This window comes from Primulina huaijiensis, chromosome 6 (assembly GCF_012295235.1).
Source record: "Primulina huaijiensis isolate GDHJ02 chromosome 6, ASM1229523v2, whole genome shotgun sequence".
Classification (NCBI taxonomy): Eukaryota; Viridiplantae; Streptophyta; class Magnoliopsida; order Lamiales; family Gesneriaceae; genus Primulina; species Primulina huaijiensis.
The window spans coordinates 21,207,768-21,224,862 of NC_133311.1; the positions used below are offsets into that span (position 1 = coordinate 21,207,768).

A 17,095-nucleotide genomic window follows, 5' to 3' on the forward strand; every position below is an offset into this window, starting at 1 on the left:
TAAAATTTATATAATAATAAATTTAAAATTTGACAAATTATAACCAGTGGCAAATTAGTAACTGATAAAAAAATAAACTCAAGAGTTTTGCAACATCGCATTTATTATATTTCGTTCATTAATTATCACCATTAATTTCACATACACGAAAGAAAAAATTGTAAACGATCAACATCGTGTTTTTTATTCTAAATTTCTTAATTTGTATATAAAGAACTGGTATTTACGTGCAACAAATTATGTTTTTAAATTAGTGACTAAATTTATTAATTATGAAAAAATGATTATTATATTTGAAAACAAAAATAAAAAACTGAAATTGAGAAGTGAATAAAGTTTGATAAATAGATTATTTTAATATTAATTTTTTATTCGAATCACTTTTTTAAAAACAAAATTAGTTTCTGGATTTTTATTAAATTAAGTAACATATACAAAAGAAAAACATTTGATAAAATTGAATGTACATTAAAGCCTCAATTCTTAACTGTATACTGATAATAAAGTTATTCTTTAATCCAAGACTAGTAAAGCAATTCAAACATGCTTTGTAGCAAGAAATTTAACGAAGATACTGTTTGGTTCAAGTACTTGTAAGTACTAATATAAATAGTCATATCATATCACTTGTTTTGTACAAGTATTATTTATCTCGATCAATCAAATTATTAATTATTTATTTCAAAACAATCAAATTCGTAATAATTTATCTCACATCAATCAAATCAATAATATAAAATTACGATATTATCCTTAATAAATAATATTATTAATATTCTATTAATATTTTCAACAATGACAAAATGGTAATATCATATTATCTCAAATTTAATCAATCAAATCAATTAAATCAAACACTATATTAACTATCATTTTCTATTTATTTTATTATTACAAAATATTACTTATCTCCATATTATATATCTCATACCATGAACCAAACGGTACCGAAAGGTAGTGATAATAAGGATAAGAAAAGAAGCAAACAAACCGAAGGAATTTGACAAATGACAACACATGGTTACACTAATCTGAGTATGGTTCCAGTGGTGGAATACTTTGCTCATTTTTGAAATAATTCTCTGGATCGAACCGATATTTCACCTCCGCCAGTTTCTTGAAATTATTTTTGAAATACATTTGACCCCAGGCGGAAGCCTGTGTGTAATTGGCAATTCCTTCGTAATCCTTTCCCAAGTCCAAATCTTTATAATTCAGATATGAGGTTCTTGGCTTAGAAGCATAATCTCCCATGAATGTGTAAATCCCTTTAAGCCACTCATATTTCTCCTTCGCTACCTCCATCGAGGTTCTGTTCCAATCTGACAAGTACAATATGCTGAACAAAGTTCCGGCCCTGTGAGGAAATGGCGTTGCATGCTCTGGAATACTGCTCATTTTCCCACCATAGGGTGTCATGATCAGCACCCCTGGAATCCCCTTCAAGTAAACTCGCCATAGTTTCTTCAGAGCACTTTCTGGCATGAGCTTTGTCATAATATCTGATTTTGGTTTTTGAAACACAGGATTTGTTTCTTTCCAATTTAACAACTCTTTCGTGGAGTTTTCTTTTATGACCCCTTTCGCGAAATATAACACGGAACCAATCCAGGTTGTTTCTTGGCAATGACTAGCCTTCAACCCCATCTCTGGGAATTGTTTTTTCATCACTGGTAGGAGTTGCCGAACTGTACCCAAGTAAAGTCCCCTAAATGCAATTAGCATTGATTCATCGCCTTTCTTGTTCTTGTATGGACCGAAGTGTAATCTTATGAAGAGATCTTCAGGCAACCGGTATGCTATTTTTTGCCATTTTGCAACAAGCTGGGTGGCACCTTCTTCTAAGGAACTGCGTACGGTAAAAACCGTCACTTTTTGTGGGACTTTAACCAATTTGATCTTCCAAGCAACGACAACTCCAAAATTCGCCGCTCCACCGCCTCGAATAGCCCAAAACACATCCTTACCCATCTTTTTTTTGTCAAGAAGTCTCCCTTTGACATCAACTATTAGTGCATCAACAACATTGTCAGCTGCTAAACCGTATTTTCTTGACAAGGTACCTTGTCCTCCTCCACTTATGTGACCGCCTACACCAACGGTAGGGCAAACCCCGGCTGGAAAACCAAGGGTTTTACTCTTCTGAGCAATGTAATAGTACAGTTCACCCAATGTTGCACCGGCTTGAACCCATGCCGTTTGATCTTTCACATTTACATCCACTTTTCTCAGATTCTGTAAATCAAGAAGGACGAATGGTCTTGGACCGGTCAGCGACTGGCCTTCATAGTCATGGCCACCACTTCGGGTTCTTATCTCAATGTTGTATTTTTTCGTGCACACGACAGCCCTTTTTACTTGATCATAATTTTCTGGCGTGATTATGTAGAAAGGCTTACGAGTGTTGGTGAAATTGAATCTAAGATTTCGCATAGTTGATAGGAGAATAGGCCAATAAGACTTTGAGAAAATGCTGTGGAGGATAGGTCGCTGCTGTTTGGAGAGACAGCCAGACTCGTTCCACAGGCAATTTTCGAAGCTTTCATGGTGATCATGGACGGCTTTAGATACAACTATTGAAGGAAAACAAAACAAGACAAATATTAATGACACTGGAGGGAACATTTCAATCCACTGTTCTGTAAAAATGTGTTTTCCAAACCGAACTGTGTATTAATATGCGTTGTGTAACATGTAAAGCTTCCATGATGAAACGGTTTTAATCCAAGTCCTTGTGCGGTAACTGAAAGTGGAAATAGTAAATGATAAATAAGTATGGATTGATTTTAAAGAATATTAATGTAGATTAAATTTATGCTTAAATGTCACAGCGTTCATAACGTACAGAATAGTGAATATAGCTGCTTTTTATGCACTTCAAAACTTCATATTTTTTGGTCCATTTCTCTATGTATTCATGAATTTTAAGATGTAAACTAAACAAACAGATGAAAATGTTCTTAAAATATGCAATTCCCTAATCAAAATCTAAAGAATTTGAGAAACAGAAATTATCTGAAGTCATGCAACATGTTTTTAAAGTACTAGCTGGGATATTACCGAAAATCCAATTACAAGAAGTGGAATATAAAACTTTTAGGACAATCAAACTGCAAATAGAACACAAAATAGATTGTTAAAAGGGACATCAGTTAAAGCATATCTTAAGTCGTAGCCTGAATATATATAACAAATTATTTTTTAGCGAATCATCATTATCTTTCCCGTTCTCTGTTCTTCAATGGAAGAGTTGGAATGCTCTGTTCATGTCTGAATAAATTATCGGGATCAACCTTAGTCTTTACCTTCAATAGTCTGTTAAAATTGTTCTTAAAATATTTGCTACCCCATGAAATTGATGTGAAACTTGTACAATTCTTGTTCACTCCCAAATCAAGATCTCTATAATTCACATAGGCTTCTCTTGGAAGCATGGAAGCATAAGAGGCCATGTAATTATAAAGCTTCCTTATCCAGTCCATGTGCTTGGCTTCGGATTCGGGCTTTTCATCATTCCAAAGGGTTAGATACTGTATCATGAAAAGAACCCCTTTTCTGTGTGGGAAAGGGATTTCGGATTCTGATATCTTACTCATCATTCCACCATACGGATTCCATATGATCAATGGTGAATCTTCTTCGAGTATCCTTTTCCACAACCCTTCAAGCCCGGTCTCTGGTATTGGCTCTCTGATAAAGTCTGATTTGGCTTTGAAGTAGTTCTTAAATAAAGACTTGCCCTGGAGCAAAACCTCGGGCGGCGTATTTTTTGGATAACCAGCAATGTAAAGCACTGATTGAATCCAACTCATTTCGGTGCAATCTTTTCGAGTCAATCCCAGTTCAGGGAAGCTTTCATCCATCACCTGGAGAAGCCTCTCTGTTCTTCCAATAAACATAGCATTATAAGCAGTTTGGATAGTTCTTTCACCTTTCTTCGCAGCATCTATAGCTTGTATAATGACTCTGATGAAGAGATCTTCATCAATATTCTCAGCTACCAGTTGCCACTTGTGGAGAATTTTTGTTGCATTCTGTTCCAAGGTCTTCGGAATGGTGAAAACCGTGACAGTTGCTGGGACAGGAACAAGTCTTACCTTCCATGCAAGAATCACCCCGAAACTAGCTCCACCGCCTCCTCTAATAGCCCAGAAAAGGTCTTCCCCCATAGAATCCCTCTCAAGAATCCTGCCACTGGCATCGACTATTCGTGCATCGATCACATTATCCGCTCCTAGCCCATATTTCCTCATCAAGGTACCATATGCTCCTCCAGTTATGTGCCCTCCAATTCCTAAGCTGGGGCAAAGTCCGGCAGGGAAAGCGTGAGTCTTGATTTTCTGTGAAATTCTGTAATAAAGTTCACCGTTTGTTGCATCAGCCTGAACCCATGCACTGTTATCCTGGATATCTACAGCAATAGATCGAAGTTTTGAAAGGTCTACAACTATGAATGGTTGCTCCATTTCTGACATGTAAGAAAGGCCTTCATAATCATGGCCTCCGCTTCGCACTCTGAACTGGATATCAAGCTCTTTTGCGCAAATAACAGCTGCTTGAACATGATTTTCTGTCAACGGAGTGAAGATCAACTGAGGTTTAGGTACGGAAGGAAGCAAGTACCTCAAGTTTTGCGCAGAAGATTGTAGGATAGAGTTGAATGAAGCATTGTCCGGGACAAAGAAAGCTGTTGAAAAAGGGATTGAGAGGTCGGAATTTAGAGAAATGCACTGGTAGAGTTTTTCAAGAATTGGTTGTGAAGCAACCAATGAAGAAAAGAGCAGAATCGTGTTCAATGTAAGAAATAAACAGGTTGAGGATCCCATGATAGAGTTTTTTTCACTGATGTGATGCAATTTTTTAGTTGTGTGTTTCGTGTGAAGGGGGGACTGAGGTATTTATGGACTTTGTGGGTTCTTGACGACTCTAGATGATATAATGCGAATGTCATGGTTCAATACTTGTTAGGTGGGTGATTAGAAATATAATGATGAGGTAAGAAAATCATCCTTATTTTATGCTTAATGAATTTCCAAGTATCTGACCACTTTTTGACTACACAATTGAGGTTTTCTGCCCGAATTTTCATTCTTGCCTTCTAAACTACAAATTAATGTTATTTTTTGCTTTAAGGATGTCTAAAGTGAGGAAAATAACACACTCTATTGAATGGGAAAACAACTCTATTAACATCCTGGAAACAGTTTTAAGTAGAAAAACAAAAAAGGCTGGTTTTCATTATTCTACTATGCTGTAAATCCCAAAATATTGCACTTGGGTGATTTAACTCCTTGCTCATTAAGTTAATCTTGAATACAGTGGCCAAGGATAAACCTTTAAAGTAAAGTAAATGGAATCTTTTTGGATAAAATTTCTAATTGGCCGATGCACTATGGTGCATTTGAACCGGCAAGATTGGCGGCAGTGATTAACTTGGTTACTTTGTGGTAAATATGACCTTACCTACTGATTATAAGGCCATCTTGTTTCTGCCCAAGATTGTGTGTTTTACATGGAGGAAATTATAAAGTTTCGTGGATGATTTTTGCTTTGATGTTTGAGCTTTGGGTACTGTAATGGTGGGAGTTTAAAAATAAGATAATATTGGTCAAATAATTTTGTTTTATTTGCATAAAATATCGACTTAAGGGTCTCTAGGAACTTTCAAACAAACATGGATTAGACACTATTTGTAAAGGGCTCGATTAAAAATCGGCCCAAGCCCCATTCCTTCGACAAACCCATTTTGACCCATTCCACAATTATTATTGGACACCTCGAAGGAATCTTTAGTAAACGAAGTTGAATTCAGACAATCCTACTCCGCTGTAATCCAGGCTGGTACGAACGCAGAGAATCTTAACGGCTCCTAACATGCGGTGACAACAAATTCTTTACCGTTGCGGGCCCCCTCTTCAAAGTGCTAAACAAACAAACCGCCCCTTGTGCGGACAAAGGAAAAGACGAAGGCTCGGCTAGTTAACTTTGAGGGAGCTCATTTCGGAGAAGGTCGAGGTAAAAATCATTCTTGCAAACTTGTTAGTGTAATTTGATTTTTATTCTACTTTTATGCTGATAGGTTTATTGGGTTTTAGATAAATCGCCGTGACTGTTGAGATGAAAGCTGAGACAATGCAAATGGCGGAGGAGGCTGTGAAGGTGGTGGAACAAGTTTGCAATGAAAAGGATCGTGCTTGCGAATCAAAGGCGGTGGAAAAGATTAATTCTTACAGGGAAGAGAGCAATTTTATGTCTGATTTGAAACAGCATGAGAGGAAGGCGTTGGATGAGCTGAAATCGAAACTGAAAGAAGCGATTTCCGGGAGCACGCTCTTTGATAAGGAAGGAGAAAAGAAAGTGGCTGACGTACCCACTGGAGAAGAATTGCAGGAGAAGGAAAAGCCCGCAGGAGAAAATGAAGAAGGTTGTGAAGAAGAGAAGAAAAATGGTTATGAGGGAACTGAAGAAAAACCCAACGAATGTGCCAAAACTCCAGAAAGTGATGCAAACATTGAAGTGGCTAAAGATATTTCCATTTGGGGAGTACCCCTGTTGCCTAGAAAAGGGGATGATCGAACTGATGTAGTTCTCTTGAAATTCTTGAGGGCCAGGGATTTCAAGGTCAAGGATGCCTTCCAGATGCTCCAGAAAACGCTTCAATGGAGAATAGAATTTAAGATTGATTCGATCTTGGATGAAGAGTTCGGTTCTGATCTTACGTCTGCTGCATACCAGAGCGGCATTGACAGCCAGGGGCATCCCATTTGTTATAACATATTTGGGGTCTTGGACAATGAAGAGATCTATCAAAAGACACTCGCGACAGAGGAGAAGCGTGAACAGTTCTTGAGATGGAGGGTCCAGCTTATGGAAAAAGGCATTCAAAAACTTAATTTTAAGCCTGGTGGCGTGAGTTCTTTTGTTCAAATAAATGATCTCAAGAATTCTCCTAGACCATCCAAGAAGGAGGTTCGCTCTGTGGTGAGAAAAACAGTTGCTCTTCTCCAGGACAATTACCCAGAATTTGTCGCAAAAAATGTTAGTTTTTACTTCATTTCGTCTGGTTTTTCTTCTGCATTCTTAATTTTTCTGTGTTAATTCATTATGAGCGGTCTCGTTCTTGCAGATTTTTGTTAATTTCCATTCTGGTATTATGCATTCCATTCCCTGATATCTCCTTTCTTGACTCAAAGAAGCAAGAGCAAATTGTTAAAATCAGAGTGTTCTGAGTGAAATACTTTGTATTTTCAATTCTCTTGTCTTCTTTGTTATTAATAAAGAAGTGATCTCCTTGAGAGGTTTAGAGTGGACGTAGCCCAATCTTGGGGTGAATCACTGTTAATATTGATGTTCATCTTATTCATTGTTGATATTCCGCTGCGATGTTACCTCTTTTATTTCCCTGATATCCCAACAACTGGTATCAGAGCGAGGTTCTCAAATACTATAGGAAGCCCTCGTATGCTCTGTGGTTGCAGCTTAGTCTGAACTTCCACATCAGAAAAGGCTTTCTAGACAGTATTAGGGAAGAGGTTCTTTTATGTTCAGGCGTTGACGATTAATTCGTTGGTAGCAGTCACAAAAGATGGAGGTACGCACAAGCAAGATGATTAGTCTTAATGGCTCTAATTATCAACTTTGGAAAAGTAAGATGAAAGATCTTCTATTCGTCACCAAGATGCACCTACCGGTGTTCAGCGAGTCTAAACCAGATGATAAATCGGATGCCGAATGGAACTTCGAGCACTACCAAGTCTGCGGGTACATCTGACAATTTGTCGATGACAACGTGTATAATCACATCTCTAACGAGACACATGCTCGTACGCTTTGGACGAAGTTGGAGACACTATATGCTTCCAAAAGTGGCAACAACAAATTGTTCTATTTGAGCAAGCTTGTCCAGGTTCGATACAAAGAAAGAACTCTGGTCACAGATCATCTGAATGAGATTCAAGGATTCGTGGAGCAGTTATCAAGTATGAGCATAAAACTTGATGACGAGGTGATAGCTCTGATTGTGCTAGATTCATTGCTAGAGTCTTGGGAGACTCTGAAGTTATCACTCACGAACACAACACCAGGAGGAGCCGTGAGTATGGACTTCATCAAGAGTGGAATCTTGAATGAAGAGATGAGGCGGAGATCTCGAGGATCCTCTACCTCACAGTCAGATGTTTTGGCTGTTGAGTCAAGGAGGAGACACAAGATCAAGAAAAACACAAATCAAAAGCCAAGAAGAAGCAAGTCCTCGGGGAGATATGCCAACATAAAGTGTTATCGCTGTGGAGAAAACGGACATATTAAAAAATACTGCCGAAAACCGAAAGATAAACATGAAACCGATGATGAGCAAACAAACGCAATTGACGAATTCAATGTTGTTCACGAGCTAGAGCAGGAGTCCGTAAATTTGACAACTCAAGTAACTAGTTGGGTGATCGATAGTGGAGCAACAGTCCACGTCACATCTCGAAGAGAATGCTTTACATCCTACACACAAGGAGACTTTGGTGTGGTGAGGATGGGGAATAACGACTTATCCAAAGTCGTGGGAAAGGGATATGTGAGCTTGACTACCGTGGATGGCTCTACACTGATCCTGAAAGACGTCAGGCATGTGCCAGATATGCGCCTGAGTCTGATATCGGTCGAAAGACTCGATGAAGAAGATTTCTGCACAACCTTCCGAAATGGGATATATAAGATTTCAAAAGGCTCACTTGTGGTGGCAAAAAGATTAAAGATGTCAAAGCTGTATGTAGTTCAGGAAAATCATTCTGAAGATGTGAACTACGTAGGGGAAGAAAACTCAACAGAGTTGTGGCACCGACGTCTTGGTCACATAAGTGAAAAGAATCTTACACGCCTTGTGAGCAAGCAAGTTCTGCCCGGTATCAAGCAGGTTCATATGAAACAATGCACAAACTGCTTAGCCGGAAAACAAAACAGGATATCAAATCCTTTATCTCACTTCTACACTTATGATTGTAGATGAGAGGATTTTGTGTTTTGGTGTTTATCCTTGGAAGGAATAGGATTAGTGGAGAGAAAGTGAGTGTTAAAATCAGAGTGTTCTGAGTGAAATACTTTGAATTCTCAATTCTCTTGTCTTCTTTGTTATTAATAAAGAAGTGATCTCCTTGAGAGGTTTAGAGTGGACGTAGTCCAATCTTGGGGTGAACCACTATAAATATTGGTGTTCATCTTATTCATTGTTGATATTCCGCTGCGATGTTACCTCTTTTATTTCCCTGATATGCCAACACAAATTGGTCTTTGCTCGACCGTCTAAGGTCACTCAGACCCTGCTCAAGTGAGTTGAACTTACCCACTTCCACGTGTATTGTTTCCTAACTTTTTTGTCGGTAGAAGTTGATGAAGAACTCTGCATCTGTGATGAGACAGGTATATCCCGATTCAAGAAATCCCTATCCAGTATGGTGGAATGAAGAGGGAAAATAAACTTGATGATGAAGTTTCTGAATTGCTGATCAAAGTTGGATCAACCACAAGCTTTGAAATTCCCATACCAGAGGTACTTAAAATGATTAATGGAAAGGGCTATTCGAAATTTTCCAGAAGATTGATGCTTAATGTTTCATGATTACAGGCTGGAACAGGAATCACCTGGGACATCTTAGTTCTAGGTTGGGAGGTGAATTGCACGGTAGAAGAATTTGTGCCTGATAATGAAAACTCTTATACCCTGATTATCCAGAAAGAGAGGAAGATGTGTTCGGAAGAGGCACCATTTCACGGGACATTCAAGAATAAAGAACCAGGCAAAATTGCCATCACAATCGGTAATACTTCTGGGAAGAAAAAGAAGGTGTTCTACAGCTACAGCTTGAAAAACTCTCATTCTTGATGTTGAAAAGGGTTTTTGCTTGCATGGCGGCTTGAGATGTTTTTTTTTTTTCGAGATTCCTTCTTTGATTCACATTAGTTTAGTCTTTATTATTTATTCCTTTTGGTTTACCCCGTTCTACGGACTAGATGTGCTGGCCTCATGATTGTTTGAGATTCTTTTGTAATAATGATAATTTCAGGCAATAAAAAATAATCTTTTTGTGTGAGAATAACAGTTTGCTTCCTTATGTTAATGGCAGCATATTGAGTATCCATCTGACTTAAAGAAAGCTTCCTGCAAAATGGAAGCTAGCCTCCATTACTGTCGGACTGTATTAAAAAATCACCTGGATAGTATTACATAAAGTATAAAAGTAGTTGTTAATGTTATCAGATTGAGTTATCTTTAAATACAATAAACCATCCCACATTGATCTCAGAAAAATCAAGCAGTTGATTCCACCTAGCAGGGGAAGAAGGGCATTTTTTGTTTTCTTCGCTTGTGTTTATGGTTCTTTGGCATTATTAGCAGGGTATTCAAATTTTATATTCCCAACATTAAATTATTAATAATATAGTCTCTCCGTCATAGTTAAATGACCAAGAATTCATATTAATTACTTAAATTATCTAGAACATCGGTTCTTCGACAGCTGATAAAATCTCAGAACACAGTAAAAAGAGAATTGAATCTCTATAAAGAACATCTTGAACTCCTTAACCATTAAAGCCCACTAGCATTTATTTTAATTTATCAAAAAAGTACTACAGTCTTATTCAAAACAGCTTCTACCTCTGATCGATTCCCAAGAAAACCTCAGTGTAACCTGAAAATTTGATAAATCAAACAAAAAACATACATGAATAATAAAAACCAGATGAAGATTATTAAATCAGAAGTAAACATCACAAGGGCACTCACTTTTCGCAATCAGTGTTCATGGAGACAGGGAAACCAACTTTGATGCTGCAAGCCGAAGGAATTTTGCCCAACAACTTGTCTTACACGCCTGCAAAGTTCTTGACAGCGTCCTTGAGGCACCTGCATATGTCTTTCTTGTCGGAAACCGTCTTCACGCTTTGAGCAAGCGACTGCAGCCCCGCGCAGCATTCTTTCGAGGGTTTTGCGTCTTTCCCCGTGGCATACGTGATGCATGAGGCAGCCTTCGTGTCCACGGTGCCGCACGAGATTGCTGCATCGCTCGAATGAGCAAAGCAGTAAACCAGCGCTAGGGCCAAGAACAAGGAGAAGCAAAAGTTCTTCATTTCTTGGATGCTCTCTAAAACTTCCAAGGACGGTGAGCAAGCAATATCAATGAATGGATCGGATATATAGAGAGAGGAGGGCCTGAAGGATCGCTTTTAATTTGTATCGAAATATGTGATGTTTGAGTTTCCCAATGCGAGATATCTCGATCATATATCGATTTGGATAAAATAGTCACAGGTGTTCTTCTTCGTTGGAGTTGATGAAGCATGGATCACTTCGCATAACAAAACTTCTGCAAGCCCTCCATCAGTGGAGCCATGCATGATGAACTGACGGTAAACCATACGGAGAAATTTGGAGGCTTTTTAAATCTGAAGGGGGAAAATTTCATGCATAAATCTATATTTACTTTCTTCTTCGGGTACAATGAACGTAAAAATAAATCACCATCACCCATGCACCTTTTCTTATCTTTGATGGGAATGTATGAAAATTATCATATGATTTTTCTTTAATTAAAAAAAATGGGACTGGAGGGAGAACTACATTCAAAATAAATGTGCTAATTATATGTAATGTTTCAACTTTGAACAACCATCACATATTATAAAAAAATATGTAATAGCGGAAAAAAAAACATCACACCAACACGGTCAGACACTCAGACTATATTGTACCGGGTGTGCTACACTTTATATGATTTTATACAAAAACAACTATTGATGTTGTGAATTTAAATAAAAATATCATGGAGTCGAAAAAACTTTTTTTTTTTTTTTGAATGAAGTCGAAAAAACTTTTATTGATATTTTTGTATAAAATCATAATGGTGTAATACACCAGTGTTTAATTAATAGACTGGAGTAGGTCTATTATGATACGGTCTCACGAATTTTTATCAGTGAGATGAGTCAACCCTACCGATATTCACAATAAAAAGTAATACTCTTAATATAAAAAGTAATAATTTTTCATAGATGACCCAAATAAGAGATCCGTCTCACAAAATAAAACCCGTGAGACCGTCTCACACAAATTTTTGTCAATAGACTGAGCTCATCCGCATACACAGCAAAACTAGATGCTAATTACCAAAGTTTATTTATTTAAATAATATAAAAATAATAATAACATTTATTGAAATCTGACAAAAAAAATAAAATAAAATACAAGGCTCTAGCCCCGGTCCCTCTTCCAATTCATTTTGATGAGCCGGGAATACATACAGTATTAAAAAGTTCAAATTAAGCCCCTTTTTGACAAAATGTTCCAAAAGCATTTACCGATAAAATATTTAAGTTTTTAAATCAATGTCTGAATATTTAATTGGCTATTGTGGAAAATGCACGGGTTTTCGTTTTCAGTAGTAAAATGTTAATATTATAACATGTTTTTGACAACTCTAATTTTTAAGTTCGTAATTCAGTATTAGAAAAAAGCAAAGCCCTTTTTTCGAAAAGACAAAATGTTCCGATAGCGGAAATAACTGATAAACACAATTATTTTCAAATCAATAAAGTATAGGAAAATAAATACAAATAACTCATTTTGAAAATGGATGGTGCACCGTCCGTCCTCACTATAAATAAGATGTGGAAGATATTTTTGCAAATTGCAATTCAATCAAAATAGTTACTTGAATTAATTGAAACGTTTCACGCATCATTATGTTAATAACGAACGACGCGGTATTGTAAAATAATGATTATTACTTATATGAATCATTATCATAATTAATAGTTCGAATTGATTCATATTTTTTTATATTTTTATTTTTAATTATTATTTGAATAAATATAATAAAATTATATTAAATATGGAATTTATAATTATAATATGTGAATTTTTTAATTTTAGTTTTTAAAATGTACTAGATAATGTAGTTATTACAGGATTTCATGTTCTTAAATCAATGTCTCCGAAGTAAAGGCTCTAAATAGTATGTGGAAGATGTTTTCCCATCAAAATCAAAATAATGACTTGAATTTTTTGAACAGTTTAACGCACCATAATATTACTAGCTTAGGGTTCACGCGTTACATGCATATTTTTACTTAAGACGAAAACTTGTGTAAGACGGTCTCGTATGTCGTATTTTGTGAGATTGATATCTTATTTGGGTCATCCACGAAAAAATATTACTTTTTATTATGAATATCGGTAAATTTGACCCGTCTCACAGATAAATATTCGTGAAACCGTCTCACAAGAGACCTACTAAGTAAAATAACTTTTAATCAATTTATTTATTTACTTTTTTATTCAAATAATTATATATAATTTTTTATATGATGATTTAAACAAATTTTCAAATTTACTTTTTTTAGACCACCGCCAAACACATCATTCAAAAGAAAATAAATTTTTTTATATGGTTTTAATAGCAACACTGTTTTCTTAAGTTCTCACCAAAAAAATTTATTTCGTGTTTTTATGATATTGCACAGAGTTACAAATTTGTTTTTGTCGTATAAGCAATCCAGCCCCAGATGAACAATGAATAATGATCATATCATGAAAATAAATATATATCGATCCCACTCTGAAAGATGGGAGGAGTCCCATCGAACATCAATCTCTTCATTGAGTTTTCCAGTCTTGTCTGTACTTCTTAACTGTTCAATCTTTCTGTTCCTCAACTTTCTGTCCCATCCACGTTATTCCCGTTACAAAGCCACTCCATTCTCCTCCCATCACATGCATTCAATTTCAACAACGACTTATTCTAATTAATTAATTCTTAACGGGCCGTGTAAAAGTATACGTGAAAGTGATGTAATTATAATGGAGTATTCACATGTTTTTGCATGGGCCAACTGCATGTGTTTAATTGAAAGTAAATCAACAAAAATTAATTAACAGTTTGTGGGATTCTGTGTTTGTACTGAGTGAGTTTGGGCTTCTTTCGTATGTCCAATGACAACTTCTGAATCTCTTTTAGGGGCCGGGTTGGTGGTGGTGGTGGTGGTGCTCTCTGGTGGCTGGATAATTGTAGTTTGCAGGACAATCATAGAAGCTGAAAGGATCCAAAGTCTTGTTTTCACAGCCCTCATCAGAGGAAAATCTCTGCGTCAACAAACTATCTAATGCGTCGGGCTCCATCTCTACAAAATCTCCATAAAAGTCTTCATAATGGCCGTCCATCTCTAACTGGTTGTCTATATATAGATCCTTTTCCACTTTCAAGACTGAACAATTCCCAAAATCTGCTATATTTTTTGAAGTGATTTCTTTCTTTTCTTCGTCGGGGCTTGGGGGCTCTTGGGCTTGGGAATTCGGTGATTTTCTTGCAGCAGGATTAGTTTTAATTGGATGCGATCTTGTGGAGCCCGCGAGAGCATTTCTTTGTGTTGGCCATGGATGGTTATGGTCCGAAGTGTAGGTTATTACCAACATACTAGGGTCAGTTCTACTCCTTTCCACTTGCTTTCTTGCTGAACATCCCTTGGAACTACTGCACCTAAAATAACCGCTGGATTTTCGAACATGCAACACCAATAAAAACTGAAAAGTTAGGAAGATATATAAATCGGGTTTGAATGGTATCCAGCTTCATTAAAATTTATCGTTTAATTAGTAGAAAGGAAAACGAAATTAAGCAAGCTAAGTATATAATTAGTCACGATATTGAATTTCAATGTATTCAGTCTCATCAATGCTTATTTCGATATCATCAAAGAAATTCTGAATAAACTGAAATTCGGCAATGATTCACTCCAAAGTTTAATCAGTGACGTATATAATTACACAAAGGATTGCTCTTTCAGGAACAAAATAAAGCTAATTACCGTGGAAAAGGGGAGCCCTTAATTGGCTTCTGACCGTACTTTCTCCAAGCCCAAAGATCAGAAGGAACAACTTCTCCAGTATGCCTGGTGTTTGCAGGCGCCGGAGCTGGTATGCAAACAACCTTCTTCGCCTGGCTTTTCCTGAATTGATGTTGCATGAAAACAATAGATTCTTCGGTTAAAGCGCGCGATTAATTTCTTTATCTATGGAGCAGCTAGTTAATTCACCAGGATCGTCATCATTTTCAGTGGTGTGCAGAGCTGCTCGATCAGCAGTTCTGCATGCCAGCTTTTTGTAGCTTTTTCTTTGAAAAAGCCGAAAGTAATGGAGAAATGGACTCAACAGATGAAACCACGGAAATCTCGTCATGTGGGTTTCGAGATACAGTATTCTCAAATTACATGGGCATAACATGAAAGCGAATTCTTGAAACAGTTACACTGGCCGCATAAATATCTGCGTTTACGTTTGATTATATCATATCAAGATTCATTTTAGCTAAAATGATTCTATATCTTGTGACAGATAGATAAGCTAAGGTTGAGATTTAGACTTAAATCAACACAAAAAACTAGATCAACAAGAAAATATTGTCTTAAGATATATATATATATATATATATATTTATATATATATATATAACTAACAAAACTTAATCAACTGATGTGACATTTAACACACATCTCACTTCCCAGGAATGAGGAGCGTGAAGTTTACAAAGCTCTCAGATTGATACTTGGATCAAATTCAATCTTCAATCTCAAAAGCTAGCTCAAAAGAAATAATGACCTAAATCCATATATATAACTTCCAAATACTTAATTCAACCACCTATGACGTGTGCCATTTAACAAAATGCAATGCAATCTCGCTTTGCGTGCATATTAAAACAACTCAAGATCATATGTTGGAAACCTAATTCTACTTTGAGATCCTCCATAAACCAGGAACATGTGATACAACGAGAGCTTTATAATTAGTTGCATAAAATATAGGAATTATGCTAAAACTTTGATTAGATAAATTTTTTTTTTGAGTGATACAATACCCACCTCCTTTTAATCCCCGTATTTCGCGGAGGCGAGATCTGCAAACCTGGGCTCTCCACCAAGCAACCTAATTTGGAGCAATCTGGGAAAGTCAATACTTTATCATTTGATAGTAACATGGAGGAAGAAGAAGCTGCCACCACCGGGGGATCACATGGAGATACAGCAGGAAACTTAGGATCCGAAGAGATCTGCAGCATCCTCGAGAACAAATTATCAGAAGGCCTTCTCGTAATCTCATCATCCATAATCATATGATGAGCAAGATTTACACTAGGGTTGCGATATGATCCTCCCACAGCTTCAAACCTTCCATTGGTTGAACTGTCGGACTTCATCATATTCGGGTTGAGGACAAATCCAGACGCTGGTGTATCGATGCGGAGCGGATCTCCCAACTGATTGAACGGGTCACCGAAATCATCATCCCAGTGGTTTCCAGAAAAACAGCCGATTTGGTTGCTGGGAAACTGCATATCTGTGAGGGAGGTGAAGGTGGCCGAATTTCCAGTTATGCTGCCTCCGCTGACGCTGGCGTGGACTATATCAGCTAAATCACCTTGGTAATTCTCCATCCTCGCTCTCCAAGAAAACTAGCCGCGTAGACTTTGTCAAAAACACAGAGATCTCATTCGACCAAGCAAGTTCTCAAATATATTAGCGAAACAGTGTATGATCTTTCTTCTTGAAGAACCTTTATGATAACAAAGTTGACCATGAAAAACAACCTGATCAAGATATAAGAGAAAGGCGCTGACTTTGGTATTAACAGGTATGCGGCATAGGCCAGAAGAAGAGAATAAAAAAGATAAATTTGAAGAAAAGAAACACACATAAAACTAATAAGCCGCACTCCCCTGTTAATCTTTTAGGGTTTGAGCTAGCATTGTTGATTTTTCTAATGATTGTAAACATCTTGTTTACATAAACAATTAAGAGGGTCAAATCAATGGGACAGTAGTAGCTGATAAATTAAGATATTATTATTTTAAATGGTTATTGCTGTTTACTATTATTTAATAATATTATTTATATTAAATCTAACATTCTGGCCATGTCTCTTGTTGCAGTTCATAACCATAACTAGAGAAAAATGGTCAACTTCGAGAAATCAGTGATAGGAAAATAAAGAGGGTGGGCAAGGAGCCGCAATTCTCGGAGAAACGCTCCAAAACGTTGTATCCTGGGGCTGTGC

General features: G+C 36.8%; 3 protein-coding genes and 1 pseudogene across 3 annotated transcripts; 1 reads left to right on the forward strand and 3 right to left on the reverse strand.

Moving 5' to 3' along the window:
- Positions 1 to 956: 956 nt before the first annotated feature.
- Positions 957 to 2,700, reverse strand: LOC140979542 (berberine bridge enzyme-like Cyn d 4). The gene has a single exon (XM_073444984.1). It carries the CDS (start codon positions 2,623 to 2,625, stop codon positions 1,027 to 1,029), a length of 1,599 nt encoding a protein of 532 aa, XP_073301085.1. The 5' UTR covers positions 2,626 to 2,700; the 3' UTR covers positions 957 to 1,026.
- Positions 2,701 to 3,054: 354 nt separating this feature from the next.
- Positions 3,055 to 5,407, reverse strand: LOC140978230 (monolignol oxidoreductase AtBBE-like 15). Its single transcript, XM_073443097.1, has one exon. The coding sequence runs from the start codon at positions 4,824 to 4,826 to the stop codon at positions 3,216 to 3,218; it is 1,611 nt and encodes a 536-aa protein (XP_073299198.1). The 5' UTR covers positions 4,827 to 5,407; the 3' UTR covers positions 3,055 to 3,215.
- A 692-nt stretch (positions 5,408 to 6,099) lies between these two features.
- LOC140978231 (patellin-4-like) lies at positions 6,100 to 10,092 on the forward strand (annotated as a pseudogene).
- A 3,538-nt stretch (positions 10,093 to 13,630) lies between these two features.
- Positions 13,631 to 16,774, reverse strand: LOC140979469 (probable WRKY transcription factor 14). Its single transcript, XM_073444875.1, has 3 exons — positions 15,904 to 16,774; positions 14,851 to 14,991; positions 13,631 to 14,534 (listed from the first exon to the last, which is right to left on the reverse strand). Exons 1-3 carry the CDS (start codon positions 16,473 to 16,475, stop codon positions 14,000 to 14,002), a joined length of 1,248 nt encoding a protein of 415 aa, XP_073300976.1. The 5' UTR covers positions 16,476 to 16,774; the 3' UTR covers positions 13,631 to 13,999.
- Between the last annotated feature and the right edge of the window lie 321 nt (positions 16,775 to 17,095).